Here is a 20,772-nt window from a genome sequence, read left to right as displayed (position 1 = left end):
GCCACGGAAAGGGTTTTATCTTTTCCTCGAGTGAGATGAGAAACCGCTGGGGAGCTCTGAACAGGGGAAAGACATGCTGTAACTTACTTTGTAGCAGGCTCAGTCCTGAAGCCCTGCTAAGAACAGCTGAGCACAGAAGCAATGAGTGTATTTCAGGGGTGGTTGAAATTATGCAGGTGAAAGACAATGAAGGTGTGGATCAAGGTAGCAGCCACGGAAGTAGTGAGAAGTTTTTGAGTTCTGGATATATTTTAAAGGTAAAGCTTAAAAAGTAATGTCAGTGGTTTAGATATGGAATGTGAGAAGAGTCAAGCATGATTCTTAAGGTTTTTTTGCCTAAGTGGCTGGAAAGATAGTGATACCACCTGCTGAGACAGGCAAGAAGGAGTGGGTTCGATTTTGGACAAATGAAGTTCGGAGGTCCACTGGGTGCCCAGCTGGAAATAACACGCAGGTAATGGACATGTGAGTGTGGACAGGGGAGAGGTCTGAGATGGAGCTATACAGCTGGGAGTCATCAGTACGTAGAGAATATTAAAACCATGATCCTAGATGAAAGCATCACGAAAGCGAGTGTAGATAGGGAAGAGAGTGTCAAAGGATTGCTAACGTCCATCTATGTGACTTTTCTGCATCCAAGAAGCCATAGTAGAGAATATGTTGAACTGGAAAAGATCTCTAAGATAGTTTAATCAAAGATCCTTCTTTTGCAGTTTGATCATCTAAACTCCGAAGAGATGAAATGACTTACTTATCCAAGGCCACACAACGAATGTTGGTCATGTTGAAACGAGAACTCAGGACTTCGGATCTCAAGTACATTAAATTATGCAGTTGCAGTCCCCTAAAGAGTGAGGGGTTCTAAAAGTGCCAGAAGGAGAGAGGAGAGATAGTTGAGAAGAGATATGAGATATAGCACCAACTTACCCCCAGGAAGCCACCGTGGCCATCAGTGAAGGTGAAGAAAGAAATGAGCCACAGCACTCCAACTTTCATTTTCCCTGGACTGAGCAGCAGCAGTCGGGTGCATAGTCTGTGACTAAACAAGCAGGGTATCAGGTAAGGTAGAGGCATAAAAACAAGAAATTCAAGCCAAAATGTAAAAATGCACACAGTGGTAGGGCCTCGCTGAGCTGATCCGAGCCCCTGGGTATTTGATTGTGTTTCCACTTCACGGAACCTGTGACATCATGACTTCTGCTCCCATAGCAGACGTAGTAAATTTCCACCTTTACAGACTTACTAGAAAACTGCTCTAGAACTCTCTTCCAGGTGATGGTATCTGACTAAACACAGGCTGTTTTTTAAATCATGACTTGCTTAACATTGCAACTAGGTGTATTTAACACCAGTCTTTTATATTTCACTGAAGTTTCCTTTTCCTTTCAGGAAATAAAAACATTAAAATAACCAAAGACTCTTTAAACCATTAATACCAGGATACAATTTGAGTGTTTAAGCATATAAATAATAATGAATCAATCCAGCAAATTTCCTTTTTCATAGTAGATATAATCAGCTAAAAGATGTCCTTGAGTTTATGATTATCTCAAATAATTTAGATAAAACTCATAGACCTGGTCACAAGATTAATCACTTACACCCAGGTTATTTTGCATCAAAAAAAATCACAAAATGTTAGAATTGTTCTGTCTAATACAGTAGCCACTAGCCATGTGCGGCTATCTAAATATGAATGACAGTTAAAATTAAATTAAATTTAAAATTCAGTTGCTCAATCACGTTGACCACATTTCCAGTGCTCAGGGGCCACATGTGGCTAGGAGCTACCGTATTGGGTAGCTCAACACAGGACGCTTACATCACCGCTAAGTTTTACTGCACGGCATTGATAGAACTTAAAGGAATACCTTCTTCTGGCCTCTCAATGTTTCTTTTACATCTCACAGGAGAAGATGAAAAAGTTTGACTCCCGAACTCAAAAGTCCTCCCCTGGAATAAGTGTCCTTGCTTAGCAGTCCGGAGTACACAAAGTTGGGCTCTCCATCCAGCCCTTACCTTGCTTCCTGGGTATGCTTAAACTTCATACAAATGCTGCCATCTCTCCAGTGCCACCCCACACTGCCCTCTGATCTCAAAAGCAGAGAAAAGGCATTAGAGACAGGGAAGAACTACCAAAGAGGTGGCCAATGTTTCAGCAGAGACCTTTTCTAGGGCTTTCTGGGGCAGCATGAAAAACAGGCAATGTGACACGTACAGCTTTTGAATTTACCTTCTCCTTTTGGATGAATGGTCCTCTTATGCGCCACCTTCCTGTTTACCAAAGACTCCTTGTAAATCTATTGCTTTAAAATTCTTTGGCAGCAGCCTGAGCTCTAGAGTATTCTTTAGGGTCTTGTTTCCCCACAGCTTGTCTGCTGAGTTCTATTCCTTCCTGCCTGTGCTTTCTGCTTTCTAAAAGTGATGAATATTTGTCTCCAGAGCAATGTTTTACAAAGTTTCTTGACAGGATCCCATAGAAAGAAAGATATGTTATAACATGAATATTTGTGTGTGTGTGTACCTTGGATGTTTTCTACTTGTTTTTATTTTATTTATTTCATTTTTATTAGTAAATTGTTATATTCTACTAAACTGATTTTGCAATACCCTCATGAAGCACAGTCACATAGCAGAGGGGGGTTGTGCCCCTTCCGGCCCCTTTTCCACTTTTTCTTCACTTTTTTTTTTGAGATGGAGTCTCACTCTGTCGCCCAGGCTGGAGTGCAGTGGCTCACTGCAACCTTCATCTTCCAGGTTCAAGCAATTCTCCTGCCTCAGCCTCATGAGTAGCTGGGATTACAGGTGCCCATCACAATGCCTGGCCAATTTTTGTATTTTTAGTCGAGATGGGGTTTCACTATGTTGGTCAGGCTGGTCTCAAACTCCTGACCTCAAGTGATCTGCCTGCCTCCGCCTCCCAAAATGCTGGGATTACAGGCGTGAGCCATTATGCCCGGCCACTTTTTCTTCACTTCTAGGGAAGGATTTTTTAATTTGAATTCCCGGGAACTATTTCGGTCACAGTTTATAGGGCTGGAGCTTTCAAATGGGATAACAGTCTTGGTGCCTGCGGTGTAATCCGTTTTGCCTCTTTGTGCCAGAGCCTGCTTCCAAATGGGAGATCTGGCCTGCATACGGCTCTCAGGCTCACTCTCTCTCTGTTTCTCTCTCTCTCTCTCACCTCCTCATCCCACTCTGAAAAATCTTTCTCATACATGTAGTCCAGGCCTGAGGCTGTAGAGCCAGCTTGAGAAGGCCTGAAGACAGCTCTGGGCATTGTGGAAAAGCCCTCTCTCATAGACCCCACCTCTTTATTCCCTCTTCTACCCTAGAGATATACTCTGGCATCCTTGGACTTGCTACAGATGGTAAACTCTAACTTAGAGTCAGAGTTTCAGACCAGTGAGGAGGGGAGGGAAGAGAAGGTAAGGAGAAAACATTTAGGAGCTCATTAGAAAATGTGGGTGTCCCCATCTCACCCTAAACCTACTAAATCTTGGACAGGTCAGGCCCAGCTCTGTATATTATAATTATAATTATGATTATGGAGACATGTTCTTGCTCTGTCACCCAGGCTGGAAGTGCAATGATGTAGTCATGGTTCACTGCAGCCTTGACCTCCTGGGCACAAGTGATCCTCCCACCTCAGCCTCCCTAATAGCTGAGACTACAGGCTAATTCTTTTAATTTTTTTGTAGTGACAAGGTTTCACTATATTGTCCAAGCTGATCTTAAACTCCTGGGCTTAAGCAATTCTCCCACCTCAGCCTCCAAAGAGGGACTACAGGCATGAGCCACCATGCCAGACCAGCCCATGTGTATTATTAAAGCTAGACAAGCAATGCTCACATCCAGGCAGGTTTGAGAGCTGTTATTCTAGACTGTTTTAAGTATAGGAAAAACGATTTATCCAGGGAGAAGTGGCAGAGGGAGAGGTTGTGGCACCTGAGGCCTCCACTCTGCTACCCTCCATCCTTAAAACAATAAAAATAAAATAAAAAATAAAGATTTCTCTACCTAGTCTAGTCCTGTGATAGGAGTTCTACTCTGGGATTTGAAACCAAAGCTCAAGTGAATCAAAATTGTTTTCTTTGCTTCCTTGGTGCATATAGCTCCCTCTGGGATACAGTTGTAAGATTTAGGAAGTAAAAACACAAGATACCCTCAAAATTTTGAATTTCAAATAAACAATGAAATGTTTTAGTGAAGTATGGCCCTGTGCAATATTTGCAACATTATTTGTTGTCTAAAATTATTTGTTTCTTATCTGAAATTCAAATTTAACTGGACATCCTGTATTTGACAACTAGTCAAAGGTGGGAAAAAATGAAATCTCAAGGCACATGGGTCAAAATGGGCTCTGTAGCTGTGCTAGCCAGGGTCCCGTTCCCAGCTTTGACATTTATCAACTGGATGCCCTTTGGAATTGTCTTAAGTTTTCTATACTTTGGTTACTCATCAAGAATATGGGGAAAATAGTATTTAATTCACGGGCTCTTAGGAGAATTGAATGAGTAATTTGCAAGTACCCAGAGTGGTGCCTAGTATTTCAACCTTACCATCAGCTTGTATAGTTACTTGCTGGATTGTGCCAGAATTTGACTTCAATTCTGAGTCAAATTAACTTATTTTTTTAAAAAAGTGCACTTGGTTTAACTGATTCCCGCCACTCTGGAAATGGAGAGATCCCAGCTTTGAAGCAATAAAAGTACATTTTTACAGTAATTGAATTATCTGACTCAAAGGAGGGTCCACAGCAGCAAGGATGTCAGAGATTGCTTTGTGTGTGTACGAGGTCCTCATAAATCCCACTGAACTTCGCCTTTGTTAAACATTAACCCCATGGTATTTTCATCACTTCCCTTCCAAGCTGGAATGGTCCTGATTATTTAGAAATTCTCAGAATCCTTATGTTCTTGCCACCGATGAGGAACTGTTGTTGTCATTAGAGTATGACATGTTTCCATCGCACCTTGTGCTGTGGCTGCTGGGGCCAGCGATGGGAAGGCTTGACCATGGTGGGACGCCCCCTGACCCTGCACTTCCTTGAATTCATTCAGTGAGTTCATTCCCTGTCCTTCAGGGAACAATCATTAGAACTTGCTATTATGCCTTTGGAGAGGGCTGGCTGTTGTCTCCCTATTCTTTCAGTTATATACTTATGGACTCCAAATATCATTTATTTATGCCAACAGCTGTCTCCTTATCAACAGCGGGCTTAGTTGAAACTGCTCACACCTACACTTTCCAGCATTCTTGGCAACAATCTAATCTTAGGCACAGTTGAACTCTGCGCTGTTTCTCTGGCATCAATATTTATGGGATTATGTTTTTTTCTTTATAAATAGAATTCCCAGTAGAGCTGTCTCCTTCCTGTCCATCTTGGCCTCACGTGCGCCTATGTGCACACACACATTGATGGAAAGAGCAGGTCTCCACATAAGATCTAAAAGAAATCATGACTCAAAAAGAGTTAGGCAGATGACCTGTAAAACCTTGGTTTTGTTTCACCTCTCATTTTACCAGTTTTTGATAACATATTCATTAGCATCTATCTTTTCTAGGAACTGTTAGGCCACTTGCCTTTGAGAAAAGCTTTTTTGTGTTTCTGTAACTAGACAGAGATAGAGGAGAAGACAGCTGAGAAGGGACAGAAAAGATAGCCACTTCCATCTTTGGAAAAATGTTTGAAGGTTTGGTAAGTTATATGAACAAGACGAACTTCCTCTGGAAGGACAGTAATTTAAAGTCATTTAAAATCTCAGGGGAGGTCTCTATACATGTGTGCACAGTAAAATTGTAAACATGTTTTATATTTTAGCATGTTTTAGCACATTCCTGTTTATCAACACAGCAGGAAGAGGTCTGAATGAATTACACCCTAACCTCGTGTTTGTACCTCTTCCGTGAGGATTTGGGAAAGTTAAAACTCTGTGGATTCGGTTTCTTCTTTACAGTAAGGGGGAAAATAAAGTGAGCTCAGATCTATTCACATTCAGGTTTCATTATTACATACCCATTCCCCGCCTTCTATTTGTAGATTACTTATGTAATTATTCTTTTATCAACATCGGCAGTCACCAAACCAAAGCCTGGAAAGATCACCGATTCCTACTCATCTTTATTCTTGTTTTCTCCTCAAACTGGTTATTAAATTCTTGAACATCTTTTGAGATGAGCTAAGAACCTACTAAGAATTTAATTATTGGGTTCAGAACAGAGGTATAATTTTTAAGAATTCTGGAATTATAAGTCTGGTGGGGACAAAAAGAATTTCTTGGCTCAGTCACTCCTTCCCCAGGACACTTCACCAATCTGCTAAACTTGCATTTGTTCAACTACCGTATACTGTATACCGACAGCCTCCCATTTCCCAGGCATTGTGCCATGTACTGGCTGTTAACAATATAGTCACGCCCGCCTATCATGCATGGTAGCTCCATGCCTCAAGAGAAACTCTGAAAGCCACAATCCAGACCCACTTCTGCGAACTTCTGGGTTACCGAGAATCTCTGTTCCAGGGTCCCTATTTTAACTGTCCTATGTTTCATTGATTGGTTGTGCCTTCGGAGTCCAGTTTGTGACCCTACCTCCAAATCTGATCCTTTCCCATCCCAGAATTGAGATATGTGCTTATAAGTTTGTGTTTCCTTTGCCACTAATTAGAACGTCATTCAGCTCAAGAGTATTTCTCCTGCTGCTGGTGCCTGCAGCCTAGCACAGCTGTCTGCTCCTTCCTAACAAGGATTCTGTTTTTCTATTTAGTCTGCACTTTGCATCTGAGAAGAGCTTCACTCAGGATGATTTGTTGTTTTTAGCTCATTGCTCAATATGCCTTCTGGCATTCTAGTAGGGTTCGTTTCCCACAGAAGACCAGTCCAGCTCATTTTCACTGTAAAAGGCTTAGCTGCGAGCCTCATGGGTTGGCTCTATTCCAATCCCTTGTAACTGAAGATGCTCACCAGCCGTTTGTGGTTCAGTATAGCAGGAGTGACCGCCAAGCCCTTAAAAGATGATTAACGGCATTCTGCAAAAGGTGCCAAGCTCTTTCTTCTAGCCAAGATTTCAGCTTAGTAACAGGACCCAGGCTTCCTTGGAATTCCTAGGTAGGGCTTATTTCTCATCTCCTCTACTCAACTTCATTTAAAGAAAGGAAAGACCAGATAATTTGAGCTTCTTGCATTGTTTGCTTTTAAAAATTAAGAAGTACCTGAACAGAACTCCAGAGAGGTAATAGCTACCTCATAAAAAAAGAAATAAAATAATTCCTTCTAATTTACAAAGTGCTTTTCAATATGTTTTGATTTGATTATTTGGGCACTTGTGTAAGTTAAGTGGAATTTATTTTCATTTCACAATTGCAGAAAATGAAAATGTGACGTTTAAATTCTAAATAAAAAGAATTTGTTAACTATTTCCCTAAATTTCTCAGCCCAAAGAATCAAGTATTTCCCTCCGACCATGAGCCAGTTAGTTTTTGTTGCTTGGGGCATGATTTTAATAAAATCATGATTGTTAATTTGATCTCCACCTGAGTTCCTTACAAACAATTCTTTTTTTTTCAGAAAAAAAGAACATACATTTCAAAGCTGTCTTCCTGTTCCTGAGCTAATTTGCATGTTCTCACTTACAAGTGGCAGCTAAGCACACATGAACATAAAGATGGAAACAATCAACACTGGGAACTCCTAGAGCAGAGAGAGAGGGAGAGGGGGAAAGGGCTGAAAAGCTACCTATTGGGCTGGGCACGATGGCTCAGGCCTGTAATCCCAGCAATTTGGAAAGCAGAGGCTGGTACATTGCTTGAGCTCAGGAGTTCGAGACCAGCCTGGGCAACGTGGTGAAACCCTGTCTCTACTAAAAATACAAAAATTAGCCGGGCATGTTGGTGCGCACCTGTGGTCTCAGCTACTTGGGAGGCTGAGGTGGGAAAGTCACCTGAGCCCTGGAGGCGGAGGTTGCAGGGAGCCAAGATCGTACCACTGCACTCCAGCGCGGGAGACAGAGGGAGAACCTGTCTCAAAAACAAAACAAAACAAACAAAAAACAGCTATGTATTGGGTACTATGCTCACTACCTGGTGACAGGATCATTTGTACCCCAAACCTCAACATTACACAATCTACTACCCATATAACAAAAAGGTACCCCCCACGCTAAAATAAACGTTGACATTACACAAGAAAAAACAAGCTATCTTCCTGATAAACATGATTGTCCTCAGTGTCTAAGGAGAGTCAGGTGTCCAAGGATGGAAACACAAATGATCAGGCCTGCTGGAAAACCCCTGCAGAACAGGCTCTGTGGGATCTTCATATACGAATGGTCAAATTAAAGATGTTACAAACCCTTCTTGGGTGATCTATTTTAAATAAGAGTAAAACACACTTCTCCTACTTCTCATTCCATGCTTACACTGATAAATCTTCATTGTTTCAAACCTACCAAAACCCCCTAATTCTTTACATTTCCCTTTACATATGAATAGTATTTTCATCGTGATTTTCTTAAAGAGTAAAAATAACTTTTAAAATCATATTCCCCAGATGATTCTTCTAGAAATAGAACCAGTTGACTGGCATTCCACCTATCCTGAAAATATCACATCAATTCATCCTCAGAAACCATCCAGATTCTACACCATACAGAATGAAAAGCAAACTCAAGATCGTTGCAGTTTTGAACTCCCACAGTCTGCCCTCGAACTTCCCTTCTATTAAGCTTCCTTCCACGCATCTGAATTCCAGGTAAACCAGGATTGAACTTTTAACTTTTCTAAGTTAAAAGGAAAGTGCTGCTTACAAAGTTTTATATATTTTGAGATTGTATAGACATGGTCAAATTGCCCTCCTAACTTGTACCCATTTACAACTCACTGGTAAGCTGCAGAAATGCCTGTTTCATCACTCTGTCCACAATATCTTTTTAATGTTGCCAAACAGATAGGCAAAATTTTTGCCTTATTATTTTAATTTTCCTGTGTTTGATTATCAGTAAGTTTAAGCATTTTTTCAGAGATTTACTGGCCATTTGTTTTTTTTTCCAGCTTGACTACTTAAATCATTTTCCTAAGTTTATCTACTGGAATGTTCATCTTTTCCTTAAAAATTGTGTTTTAGGAACTCTTTTGTCTTTGTCACTTATTATAGGTATTTGCTCATGGTTTGTAGTCCATCTTTAAACCTTTTGCATTATTTTCTTCTGCACAAAAGATTAAAATGTTCATGAAATCACATCTGTCAATCTTTTCCATTATGGATTTTACTTATTCAATTTTACTTTTAGCTATATTTAGAGACAGGGTCTCGCTTTGCTGCCCAGGCTGGAGTGCAGTGCCATGATCATAGCTCACTGCAGCCCCATCCTGGGCTCAAATGATCCTCTTGTCTCAGCCTCCTGAGTGGCTGGGACTATAGGCACACACCACCACACCCAGCTAATTATTTTTTCATTTATTTTTTTGCAGAGACGAGGTCTCGACATATTGTTCACACTGGTCTTGAATTCCTGGGCTCAAGTGATCCTTCTTCCTCAACCTCTCAAAGTGTTGAGATTTCAGGTATGAGCCACCACACCCAGCCCCATTATGGATTTTAACCTTGGGGTTGTGTGAAGAATGTGTGGTTTTGTTTGCTTGTTTGTGTTTTGAGACAGAGTCACGCCCTGTCACCTAGGCTGGAGTGCAGTGGTGCAATCTCGGCTCACAGCAACCTCTGCCTCCCGGGTTCAAGCGATTCTCCTGCCTCAGTCTCCGGAGTAGCTGGGACTACAGGTGCATGTCACCATGCCCAGCTGATTTTTGTATTTTTAGTAGAGACAGGGTTTCACCATGTTGGCCAGTTTGGTCTCGAACTCCTGACCTCAGACGATCGGCCCGCCTCAGCCTCCAGAAGTGCTGGGATTACAGGCGTGAACCACCGTGTCCGGCCAAAGAATGTGTTTTCTATAAAAAGATTGGAAAACATTTTTCTACATTTTAGTCTAACACTTCGTTCGTTCTTTAAATTATTTCTAATACACTTAAATCTTCAATCTTTCTTAAGTTAATTTAGGTTTTGGGATGAAATAAGTAAATCTTCAATCCTTCTGGAATTTATTTAGGTTTTCAGATTTCCTTTCATTTCCTCCAAGTGAATAGCCAATTTTATCAACTGTATTTCCCAGTGAAACCATTTTTTGTCTAGACCACCTTGATAATTCTTTATCAATTTTATCTACTTATTTATTTTAAATTTTATTTTTAATTGACAAATAATAATTGTACACATTTATAGCGTACCTAGTGATGTTTTGATATATATAATATATAGTGATCAGATCAGGGTAATTAGCATATCCATCATCTCAAACATTTATCTTTCTTTGTGTTGGGAACATTGAATATTCTCCTTCTAGTTATTTGAAACTATATATTATTGTTAACTATAATCATTCTGCAGTGGTATAGAACACTATAATTTATTCCCCCTATCGAGCTGTAAGCTTGTTTAATGAGGCCCACCTTTTTCTATAAAATTCTGACCTAAATATATTTTTTTAATTATACCATATCTACATCTTTTACCAATTACCTGTTTAATTGATACCTTGGTCAACAACATAAAAGAGTATGATATGCCTAAGAAATATATCATTAAGTGTCTTATCAGAAATAATTAGCTTGATTCTTTAAGAGATTAAGCATAGGGAAGTCTCCAAGTAGAGTCAGGCTGCATGCAGTACAAACACAAGTGTGAAAGGTGCTTACAGAAAATATAACCTGCTTAACACAAATTCTCTTTACCCAGAACTTTGCAGGTGTGAATCTGTTATATTATGACAGGTTGTCCCAACTTCACAAACGTATAATAAATATCTGCTTATCTCAAAAAAGTAAAAAAACTCTTATCAGGTTTTAAAGTTTTGTCTTCTGAGAAAGAAAAAAAGAATAAGAAAATTATCTTAAGGACTTTAAAGTCTTTAGATTTGTGGACCTCTGGAGATCAAAAACTGACATTTGCACTGAGACCAAGAAGACACCATGAGGATCTGATAACGCTCATCAATAAAACGTTAACTAGAGTTTGCAGTTTTAGGACTGCATACCTCATTGCTGTTCATCTCTGCATTTTATTTTTTCAACTGAGTGCACATAGGAAATGTATTTTAACTCTCTGAAATGCTAGGGCATTTTCCACTTCTATTATTAATTCCTATGAATTTTCATTCTCAACATGCCAGATCCCAGTTTCCATCAGCCACTGACCAGAAGCCTCTATGAGATTATCTGTGGCTTATTGGGGAGGGGATGTGATAAGAAGGCTTCCCTTCCTTAGTGGTTTTGTGTACTACGGGGTGAGTTTATCAAGGTTTGAACCCAGCTGTGCATGGAAGAGGGTATGTTTCAGATCACGATGCTATAGACCTTTAGTACTATCCCTCCAAGATTCTAAACTGTTTTCACATCTATTAAAACCATGTGTCTCTGGGCGTGGTGGCTCACGCCTATAATCCCAGCACTTTGGGAGGCCAAGGCTGGTGGATCACTTGAAGTCAAGAGTTTGAGAAGAGCCTGGCCAACATGGTGAAACTCTTTCTCTACTAAAAACACAAAAATTAGCCAGGTGTAGTGGCAGGTGTCTGTAATCCCAGCTACTCAGGAGACTGAGACAGGAGAATTGCTAGAACCTGGGATGCAGAGGTTGCGGTGAGCTGGGATTGGGCCACTGCACTCCAGCCTGGGCAACAGAGTGAGACTCTGTCTCAAAAATAAATAAATAAATAGATAATTAAATAAAATAAAACCGTGTATCTATCCAGTCAAGAACTCTGAAGACCTTGAAGACCTTGAAATCTTGTGAGCACTACTCTGCTAAGACAAACACAATTTAGGAAAATCCCAAGACATAGGTATTTGGCAACAGCGTTTCCCCTTCTCTACAAGCTATAGGTGTTCCCTGCCAAAAAACTAAAGAAAGCCAGGCGGCTGGGCGCAGTGGGTCACGCCTGTAATCCCTGCACTCTGAGAGACCGAGGTGGGAGGATCACGAGGTCAGGAGATCAGGAGATCGAGACCCTCCTGGCTAACACGGTGAAACCCCGTCTCTACTAAAAATACAAAAAATTAGCCGGGCGTGGTGGCGAGCACCTGTAGTCCCAGCTACTCAGGAGGCTGAGGCAGGAGAATGGCGTGAACCCGGGAGGCGGAGCTTGCAGTGAGCCGAGATCGTGCCACTGCCTGGGCAACAGAGCGAGACTCGGTCACAAAAAATAAAATAAAATAAAATAAAACTAGGCAAAATATTTTGAAACTTACAAAATGTAAACATTTAGATTAGGTAGGTTACACAACACAGTTTCATAAGGGTGGCCTTAAGCAAAATTGTGAATTCAGTGACACTTGTCCTGGGGATGCCACTCCCCCACTTTCTGAGTTGTGCACCCTTGTGACGTACACCCCTACCACTGCTAATGCCCTCAGATATCCAGTACGCTCTTGCTTCTTCCAGTTTTTACTTTACTTTCAGCCAAAGCACTAAAATCATTTACTTATATCCTAATTTGAATGAATGTGTTCATTTACTTTTTTAAAGAAGATGTTTGCATTCCTTTAGTTGTGTAATGAAAGACATCAGAAAGTACATTGTTGTGAAAGTATGGTGCTTTCCTTGCCCTCAGCCCAGCAACAGACAGACCCTGTTATGGGGACACTGTCCCTGCTTTTTAAGAAATTTACTCTCCTTTTGGAGAAGCAAGACATACGAGGCATCCATCAATAATTCATGTCAGCTTAGGGTTATGCACAAAAGGTGAGTTTGCAAGTTGAGCTTGTCAGACTCCACAGGCATACACTCCTATTTCCAATCTTAATGCTTATTGGCACCACTTTACAAATGAAATAACCAGGACAAGACAACTAAGTAATTTGCTCAGTGTTTTACTACTTGTCAATGGTTGAATAAAGTATTATGGGACCATTATTAGAACACTTGTCAATTTGGGTTATGGTTAGATAATGAGTGGTGTTTTCTTAATGAAAACAGAACATAATAAAAGGCTTGTGTTAATATTCTAACATATTAAAGAATGTACTTTTGTTTATTTTTTGTTATTCTCGCCTCTGTTTGTAATCTCCAGCCCATGAATGCTATTATCAAGTTGAGCTTAATGGATCTCAGCACGAAAAAGTCAAGGTCATCACTTCTCCACGGCTCTCCCACCTTGACCTTCTTTCTATTCCTCCTTCAGTATCTTTCCTTCATGTAGTCTCTGGCATGGCATATTACATAGGCTATCAGGTTTACATAAATGGATTTTTCATGAAAACAAAGAAAAGAGAAAAGAAAAATTCTATATTTTCAAGGCAGCTGCTAAGAAAATACAGTGTGTCATTTTATATTTACTTGGGGAAGTAGCAGGAGAAATAATTAGTCAATTCTAGGGTTTTTTGGAGTCCTGGAAAGGAGTTAAATTGAGAAGTACTTTCTGGGTACATATGGATTCAGGCAAAGCTTAAACGAATTCACCCTAAAGGAAAAATAAGCTTAATTCTCTCAAGCGCGATTTTATTTTAAGAGATTGCTATGGTTAATGTATTATGAATTAGTGAAAACCATGTGACTGATACTTTAGCAAGTATCTTTGGTGGAGCCCGTTTTATTCTAGTCAATCTACCTCCCTGGCACATCAGAAGAATGGGGGTCCTGCGTTATCACAGAGGGAAGAGTGTGCTTTGAGTCAGATAATCTGGAGCTTGAGCCTCAGCTAATCACCTCATTATAGTTAGTAAGTGGATCGAAATCTGTTGTTTCTGCTCATTGCTTTTTCAGCTCTGTTCCCTTAATTAACTATCTTTGGGAAATGAGATATTGAAATCAGAATTTTTTTTTCAAGGAGAGAAAAAATAATCTCAGACTAACAGGGAGTATTGGTCATAGTAATACACGTTCTTAGTAATCAAAGTACAGTTATTGGGCTTACCTGGTGATTTCTCTCTTCACGCCACAGCTCGAGGGTGCCCTTCCTTCAGTGTACTTGTGACTCAATTACTTCTTATGCTGTTTGGAAAGAAAGTATTAGTATCTGAGCAACAGCAGCTCACTGGCGTGAACATAGGCTCACTGATCCATCAGCAGTTCCTGGCACACATTACTGTCTGTGCAGGTAGACAAGCCTGGGACACGCCCTCTTCAAGACGGAAACAATATACTTTTCTGCTAACTTCCCCTCCACCTTAAAGTCACTATTAGGTCTGGTAAGAGGAAGGAGCGCAGAGCTCAAGACTTAATGATTCTCCCAGCAAACATAGATGGGTGTCTGAAATCACAGAAGGGAAATGGGAGAGAAAAGCTCTAGGGGAATGTGGAACACTTTTGCCCTAGATCGGTTTGCTACAAAATGCTACTCCATCAAATCTTCCCGTCCAGCCTCTGAACACACTGGGTCATACCCTATAAAGCTGAAGGAATGCAGCCCTTCATGCATAATTCCAATGAGGACAGGTGGGTAATTCCTGTGGAGCAGAAATAAGAGTAGATATTGTTTTTCCTTTTCCAACTTTTCCATTTAAGGCTAAAGAATCAACTAGCTACTTTCCCGGGTAAAACCACCTCAGACTCCTGCGTGGGGTACCACCAAAGGAGCTGTGGCAAAACACAGCAACAGGGTGGATGCTGAGGTGAATGCTTTCGGTGTGTTCTTTGTCCTTAGAAAACCTAGTGTGAAACCCTATTAACTTCTTTAGTAAAGATTTGTTTTCTTTCCAAGGAGTCATCCAGTTTGAAAACTATGAAAGGTCAAGATTGTTATGTGCTATAGCTTTAGCCACATTGGCTCGTAAATTACTTTCGGTCAAGGTAATGAGCAACTAACAACCACATCTAAATTAGCAATTTTTCATTCTGTTAATGGAATAATGAAGGGGATAATAATATGTTAATTCTCAAAAATGCCACTGAAAAGAAAGCAAAAGATATCTCTGAATTCAATTAATGTATTAATTTTCTTTTGTTTCCTTTAAGCATTCCACATTTTACAAATGACTTGAGCTGGCTTACAATGTTAATACACAAAATAAAATAGTGTGAGAATAACAATTTTAAAATCATTATAAAAGCTCTATATAAACTATAAAAAAGGAAACTATAAAACTAAAGAGTCAATTAAGAAAAGTAATGCAAATAATAATCCCTGAAATTATTGTTTCATAAATTTGAAACTTATCTCTAGGGACAGAACTTCCTAACAGTTAAAGAAAAGGGAAAGCTAGTCAGGTATATTGTTCTCACAATCGGAAAAGAGGAAGCATCTATGTTTTCATGAAAGAGTAAGTAAATTCTAATAAAAACATCTTTTTTAGAGTGAACAATATTCCCATCAATATCTGAGCTTCTAATTGTATGCTGAAGACCTTTAGTGCCATGTTGGCCTAAACCCAGTATGACCTACTTGTCTTCCAGACCAGCTGGGCCACCAATCCATATCATACTCATCATGATTGGGTCTGGGTCTAGCCCACTGAAAAAATTATCAAGAGAATGGGGCTTACCTGACAAACCCCAATTGTCAGGTAGACTCAAGCTTCAACCATTGTTCCTTTGTCCCCCGTCAGCCTGGGTGGAAAAAAGCTAATCTCATAATTTAGTCGAGTTAATTCCATTCTCCTCCTGCTTGTTTTCTGCAGGGCTTTGCCTGTTTCACAGTCCATCAGTTATAACTGGAGACCAAATTTCCATTCCAAAAGGTTAAAGACTTCCAGAAATACATACTCTTACTTAGTAGGTTCAATGTCTGAAGTTTTAAGATGAGAGATGCCATCTTCTCAGTTCAGGGCCACACCTTTCCTATTGTCTATATTAAATTGTAAGTGTTTACAGTAATTCACTGACATCTTAGTAGGAATGTGTTTACAAAAAGGAATTGATAATCTACTAATCACTAGGGCAAGAAAGTGGCCATGGAATTGGGTGCAAACAGTTAAAATGACCAACTAGTGTGGAGTTTAAGGTGGTGAGGGGTTGAAGCTGAGATGGAAGCTCTGTTACCCACCTTTGGCTCATTGTGCCATTGCAGCCCAATAACTTCCTAGGGGCCAACGTATGGCCCTCAGAACCAAAGGAAACACTGCATTGTCTCATTAAACCAAAAACACTTTAGCACACACTAGTAGGTGAGGCAACAAGTAGACATCAACGATTCCATGAGTGCATTGATATTGGAGAAAATCTGAATCCAAACAGATGAATGCATTTAATAGTTTTTTAATCTGTGTTTAATAGAAGGAAGTCAAGTATGTACAATATTCAGGTTGTTTCAGAAATAAGGTGTGTTTTTGAAACTGATGACTCACCAAAAAGCAATTTACTCACCCCTTCTAATTTCCTGCTAAGAATCTGTTAGTGCACGCAACACTAAATTCCTCAATACTTCCTGGTGAGTTTGAGGAGCTCTCTGGTCTTTGCAAAGGACACAGTGCAAAAGGAAGCAGCATGGGTTTATGCACTGTGGCAGCATTCAGACATCTTGTTACCTTAAGAGCTCAGGACAAAGCTAACCTTCTGAGTGCAGAGCTGTGGAGTTTGTTGCCTCTCTAGTTTGATTATAATGTTTCACAGGCATGAACAAGGTGTTCACTTGAGCATAAGAAGCCAGGTGAACAAATTATTTTGGTTCATCTGGTCAAATTTACATTCCACAAATGCTAGAAAAAAAAAAAAAGAAGAAGAAAGGCCTGGGGCTTAGGAAGAGTTTCAAGCCTTCTAACTTCATTTGTTGGTGTTGGTTTAGTGAAGAGTCTGATGGCTTGGTTTCCCAGCAAAACAGCAGGGTCCCACAAATAAACAGCAAGAAGCCTGAGTCCTGGGAGAAAGAAAACGGCAAACAGAATCATGTTCCTGGAGCTAGTTATCTAAATTCATATGTCAACAAACTGTCCCTGAGTGACTACTGGGTGTGAGACAATATCTAAATGAGACAGATCAGCAGGTGAACCAGAAAAGCACAGGAACCCAATTAGAGAAGGACCCTGATGCCCATGTCCATCCATTGAAAGTGCTGGACATTCTTTGAGTCTGGTCATAGAGAAGTTTCACCCCAGGGACTGCAAACACAAATGGCAGACTTGAGTGATGTGATGATGCAAGAGTGTAAAAGGCCCTGGACTGTTTCAGGTGGTTCTATTCCATAGTTGCAAAATGTTTGAAAGCATTAAATATATGTATATGTATATATTGCAAGTATAATTTTTTTTTTTTTTTTTTTTTTTTTGAGACAGAGTCTCGCTCTGTCGCCCGGGCTGGAGTGCAGTGGCCGGATCTCAGCTCACTGTAAGCTCCGCCTCCCGGGTTCACGCCATTCTCCTGCCTCAGCCTCCCGAATAGCTGGGACTACAGGCGCCCACCACCGCGCCCGGCTAATTTTTTGTATTTTTTAGTAGAGACGGGGTTTCACCGTGTTAACCAGGATGGTCTCGATCTCCTGACCTCGTGATCCGCCCGTCTCGGCCTCCCAAAGTGCTGGGATTACAGGCTTGAGCCACCGCGCCCGGCCGCAAGTATAATTTTTTTAACTGAAAGGAGGAGTTAAAAAGAGAAGAGTTGAGTATAAACTGTAAATTTCAGCTAGACGATTTTTCTGACTACTATGATAAAAGTCTTATCAAAGCTGATACAGGCTCTTCATACTACTCGGAACTAGGGCTTAAGATAAGGAGAGGTGGATTTGAAATTATGAAGCTACCTAAGGACAAGCGTTGGACAAGATGACTTATGAGATATTGCTTGTATCAGTGGGGTAGGGTGGCATTGTGTTATAATTGAGACCTGGAGCTAATTCGAGGAAGAGAAGAACTATCAAGCACTTAGTATCAGCCAACATTTTGTTGTTGTTGTTGAGATAAGGTCTCATTCTGTTACCTGGGCTGGATTGCAGTGGCATTATTTCAGTTCACTGCAACCTCCACTTCTAGGCTCAAGCGATTCTCCAGCCTCAGCCCCCCAAGCAGCTGGGACCACAGGCGTGAGCCACCAATGCCCAGCTAATTTTTGTATTTTTTGTAGAGGCAGGGTTTTGCCATGTTGCCCAGGCTGGTCTTGAACTCCTGACCTCAAAGCGATCCGCCTACCTCAGCCTCCCAAAGTGTTGTAATTACACGTGTAAGTCACAGTTCCTGGCTCAGCAAACATTTTTTTAAATTTTTTGTTTTTAATATGTATGGGTACATAGTAGGTATATATTTTTATGGGGTACATGAGATATTTTGATATAGGCGTACAATGTGTAATCATCACCTCAAACATTTGAGGTTATGCAGTATCATTTCTTTGTGTTACAAACATTCCAATTATACACTTTTAGGTATTTTTAAATGTTTGATAAATTGTTGTTGACTATAGTCACCCTGTTGTGCTATCAAATACTAGATCTTATTTATTCTACCTAATATTTTTGTATCCACCTACCATCCCCACTCCCGCACTGCCCACTACTCTTCCCAGCCTCTGGAAACCATCATTCTTTTCTCTACTTCCATAAGTTTAATTGTTTTAATTTTTAGCTCCCACAAATCAGTGAGAACATGTGAAGTTTGTCTTTCTTTACCTGGCGTATTTCACTAAATGTCCTCCAGTTCCATCCATGTTGTTGCAAATGGCAGGATCTCATTCCTTTTTTTTTTTTTTTTTTTTTTGTGGTGGATCAGCCAACATTTACTGAGTACTTCCTATGTACCAAGTACTATTGTGATCAGTTTTCATGTGTTTTTATACTCTCTGCAACCTTATTTTATAGATAACGGAGTCAAGGCATTGAGCAGTTAGGCGAATGGTGAGCCAGAAAGTCAACACGACCTGACTTCAAAGTCTGTTCTGTTACCCTATTCTCTACTGATTCCTAAAGATAGATGGAAAATACAAATAGAAGTGCCTGACCCTTGCTAAATAACCAAAGAAAAAGCAAAGGCAAACACAGGTATTAATGAGACAGAACATTCTTATCATCTGAACCTTCCATAATAAATTGGAGAGCCATCAAAGTCCTATAGAGTCCACACTTCATTCTATTCAAGAAGTAAGTTTCAAGTGTCACTAAATTCAAGGTCCTGGGTAAATTTGGCAGTCGGTCAAGACACTATCTGGGGCCTTTAATCAGTTCAGATTATACAGTATTGGTACACAATTATTATTCTCTGTACAGAATGTACAGAGATAACACTGAGAAGAGAAAGCTATAACCTATAAAATAAATGATAATCTTTTTTTCCCCTCACTCTGTGTTTAAAATAAGAGTTACACAGCACCAAGAAGTCTACCTCTCCAAGCTCAAATGATTCTCGTGAGGCCACTGGAAAGGTACAGCTGCAGGCACCAGAACACATCCCCTGCAATCACAGGATGCTCAGGAATTCTACAGGGTCAGGACAGCCTCGGTGGAGAACCTGCTATATCTAATAAGAATCCTGCTTTTTACCATGCAGATTCTAGAGTTCCAGACCCTTTACAGTAAGATGCATTTTTCCATTAGCCTATAGCATCAGAGAAAAATAACACAAGCAAGGCTTCCGGAGAACCCTCATGAGTCTGCTGGATTAGAGGCTAACACTCAACAGACTCAGAGTGCCAAGGGTCCATACCTGTGGATGAGAAGTTCTTCTAGAACAAAATTAAGCTGATTTCATCCCTGGGCACTTTTTCTCTGGTGTTGTGGCCGTGCTCAACTTCCTCATGAGGACAAACATTTGAAGATGTGACCTGAGATTAGAACATTCTTTTTCACTTACGTATTGTTTCAACAAACCCCAGGTTGACTCCCGCACTTTCAAATGTCCTTTGGGCAAAGAGAGACATCTAGTGGCCAAGATTCACAATGTTGTAGAGGCCACCTGTTTACATAATCACTTAATTTACCATGAAGGTGACTGAAAGACTTAATGGAGGAGGCGGGAGAAGGAGCGGTCCAAACCAGGTAACCTCTGTGACCTGGGTTGCCTTGTCCAGTTTTTCAGGACATAGATTCTTCTTGGAGCAGAGTTCATTCATTCATTCATTTATTTATTCATTAAACAAGCATTTATATTAAATGTCTACTAGGTGCAAGACACTGTGTTAAGCCCCAGGACTTCAAAATCTGTAAATACACTCTTCAAGCATCTATAATGGAGAAGGTAGGCCAGCAACAATCAGTTAAAATATGTTACGATAGGAACTGAACACACTGTGCCACAGAAGGCTATAGAAGAGGCACTTACATGAATCTTTGAGGATAAGAAAAAGTGTTTAAAACACAGGTCTCAAACTGGCACCCTGTGGGCCTCATCTGGCCTGCAGATGTGTTTTGTTTGGACCATGCATTGTTTTTGTAACTCTGAATTAGTTGCTGACATTTAAACATCAGGGGATTTCACATGAAAATCCAAATTTCAGCTTCTTTTGGAAAATGAGAAGATCTGACAACATTGGTTTGTATTCCTGCAGGGTCACATTCAATTGGAGCTGCTTTCTTAATGTTTTTGCATAACAGTCAATAATGTTTCTGCATAACAGCTTCTTTTAATAAAATGTTGGTAAATTTTACATGAACAGGGTAGAAAACTCAAAATTACCAAAGCGTATTCAGTAAACTACCCTTGTTCCACAACTAACCGATCTTCACTACAAAAGCACCCACTTTACCAGTTATAAATTGTATAAATGCATATCCTTCTCTCACAATTTACACCAAAGTTAATTTTATCTGGATTTAAAATATAAACGCAAAATATGAAACTATAAAGATAGTGGAAGAAAACAGTGTTGT

General features: G+C 40.2%; 1 protein-coding gene across 3 annotated transcripts in view; it reads right to left on the bottom strand.

The window, feature by feature from the left end:
- Positions 1 to 19,740, bottom strand: part of ADGRF1 (adhesion G protein-coupled receptor F1) — a 48,338-nt gene extending 28,598 nt beyond the window's left edge. Inside the window, exons 1-4 of one of the 3 annotated variants that reach the window (XM_077999827.1) lie at positions 19,610 to 19,740; positions 15,530 to 15,593; positions 13,963 to 14,039; positions 928 to 1,039 (exon numbers count right to left, since the gene is read on the bottom strand). In XM_077999827.1, the coding sequence (XP_077855953.1) occupies positions 928 to 996 (69 nt within the window). In that variant the 5' untranslated portion in view covers positions 997 to 1,039; positions 13,963 to 14,039; positions 15,530 to 15,593; positions 19,610 to 19,740. Of the gene's footprint in view, positions 1 to 927; positions 1,040 to 9,863; positions 9,947 to 13,962; positions 14,122 to 15,529; positions 15,594 to 19,609 lie in introns of those variants that run through there. The other 2 variants (XM_077999828.1, XM_077999829.1) reach the window with 2 other exon arrangements.
- Positions 19,741 to 20,772: the final 1,032 nt, after the last annotated feature.

This window comes from Macaca mulatta, chromosome 4, assembly GCF_049350105.2.
Source record: "Macaca mulatta isolate MMU2019108-1 chromosome 4, T2T-MMU8v2.0, whole genome shotgun sequence".
Classification (NCBI taxonomy): domain Eukaryota; kingdom Metazoa; phylum Chordata; class Mammalia; order Primates; family Cercopithecidae; genus Macaca; species Macaca mulatta.
Note: the sequence above shows the minus strand (reverse complement) of the source record. Positions and strands in the feature narration are given on the sequence as shown.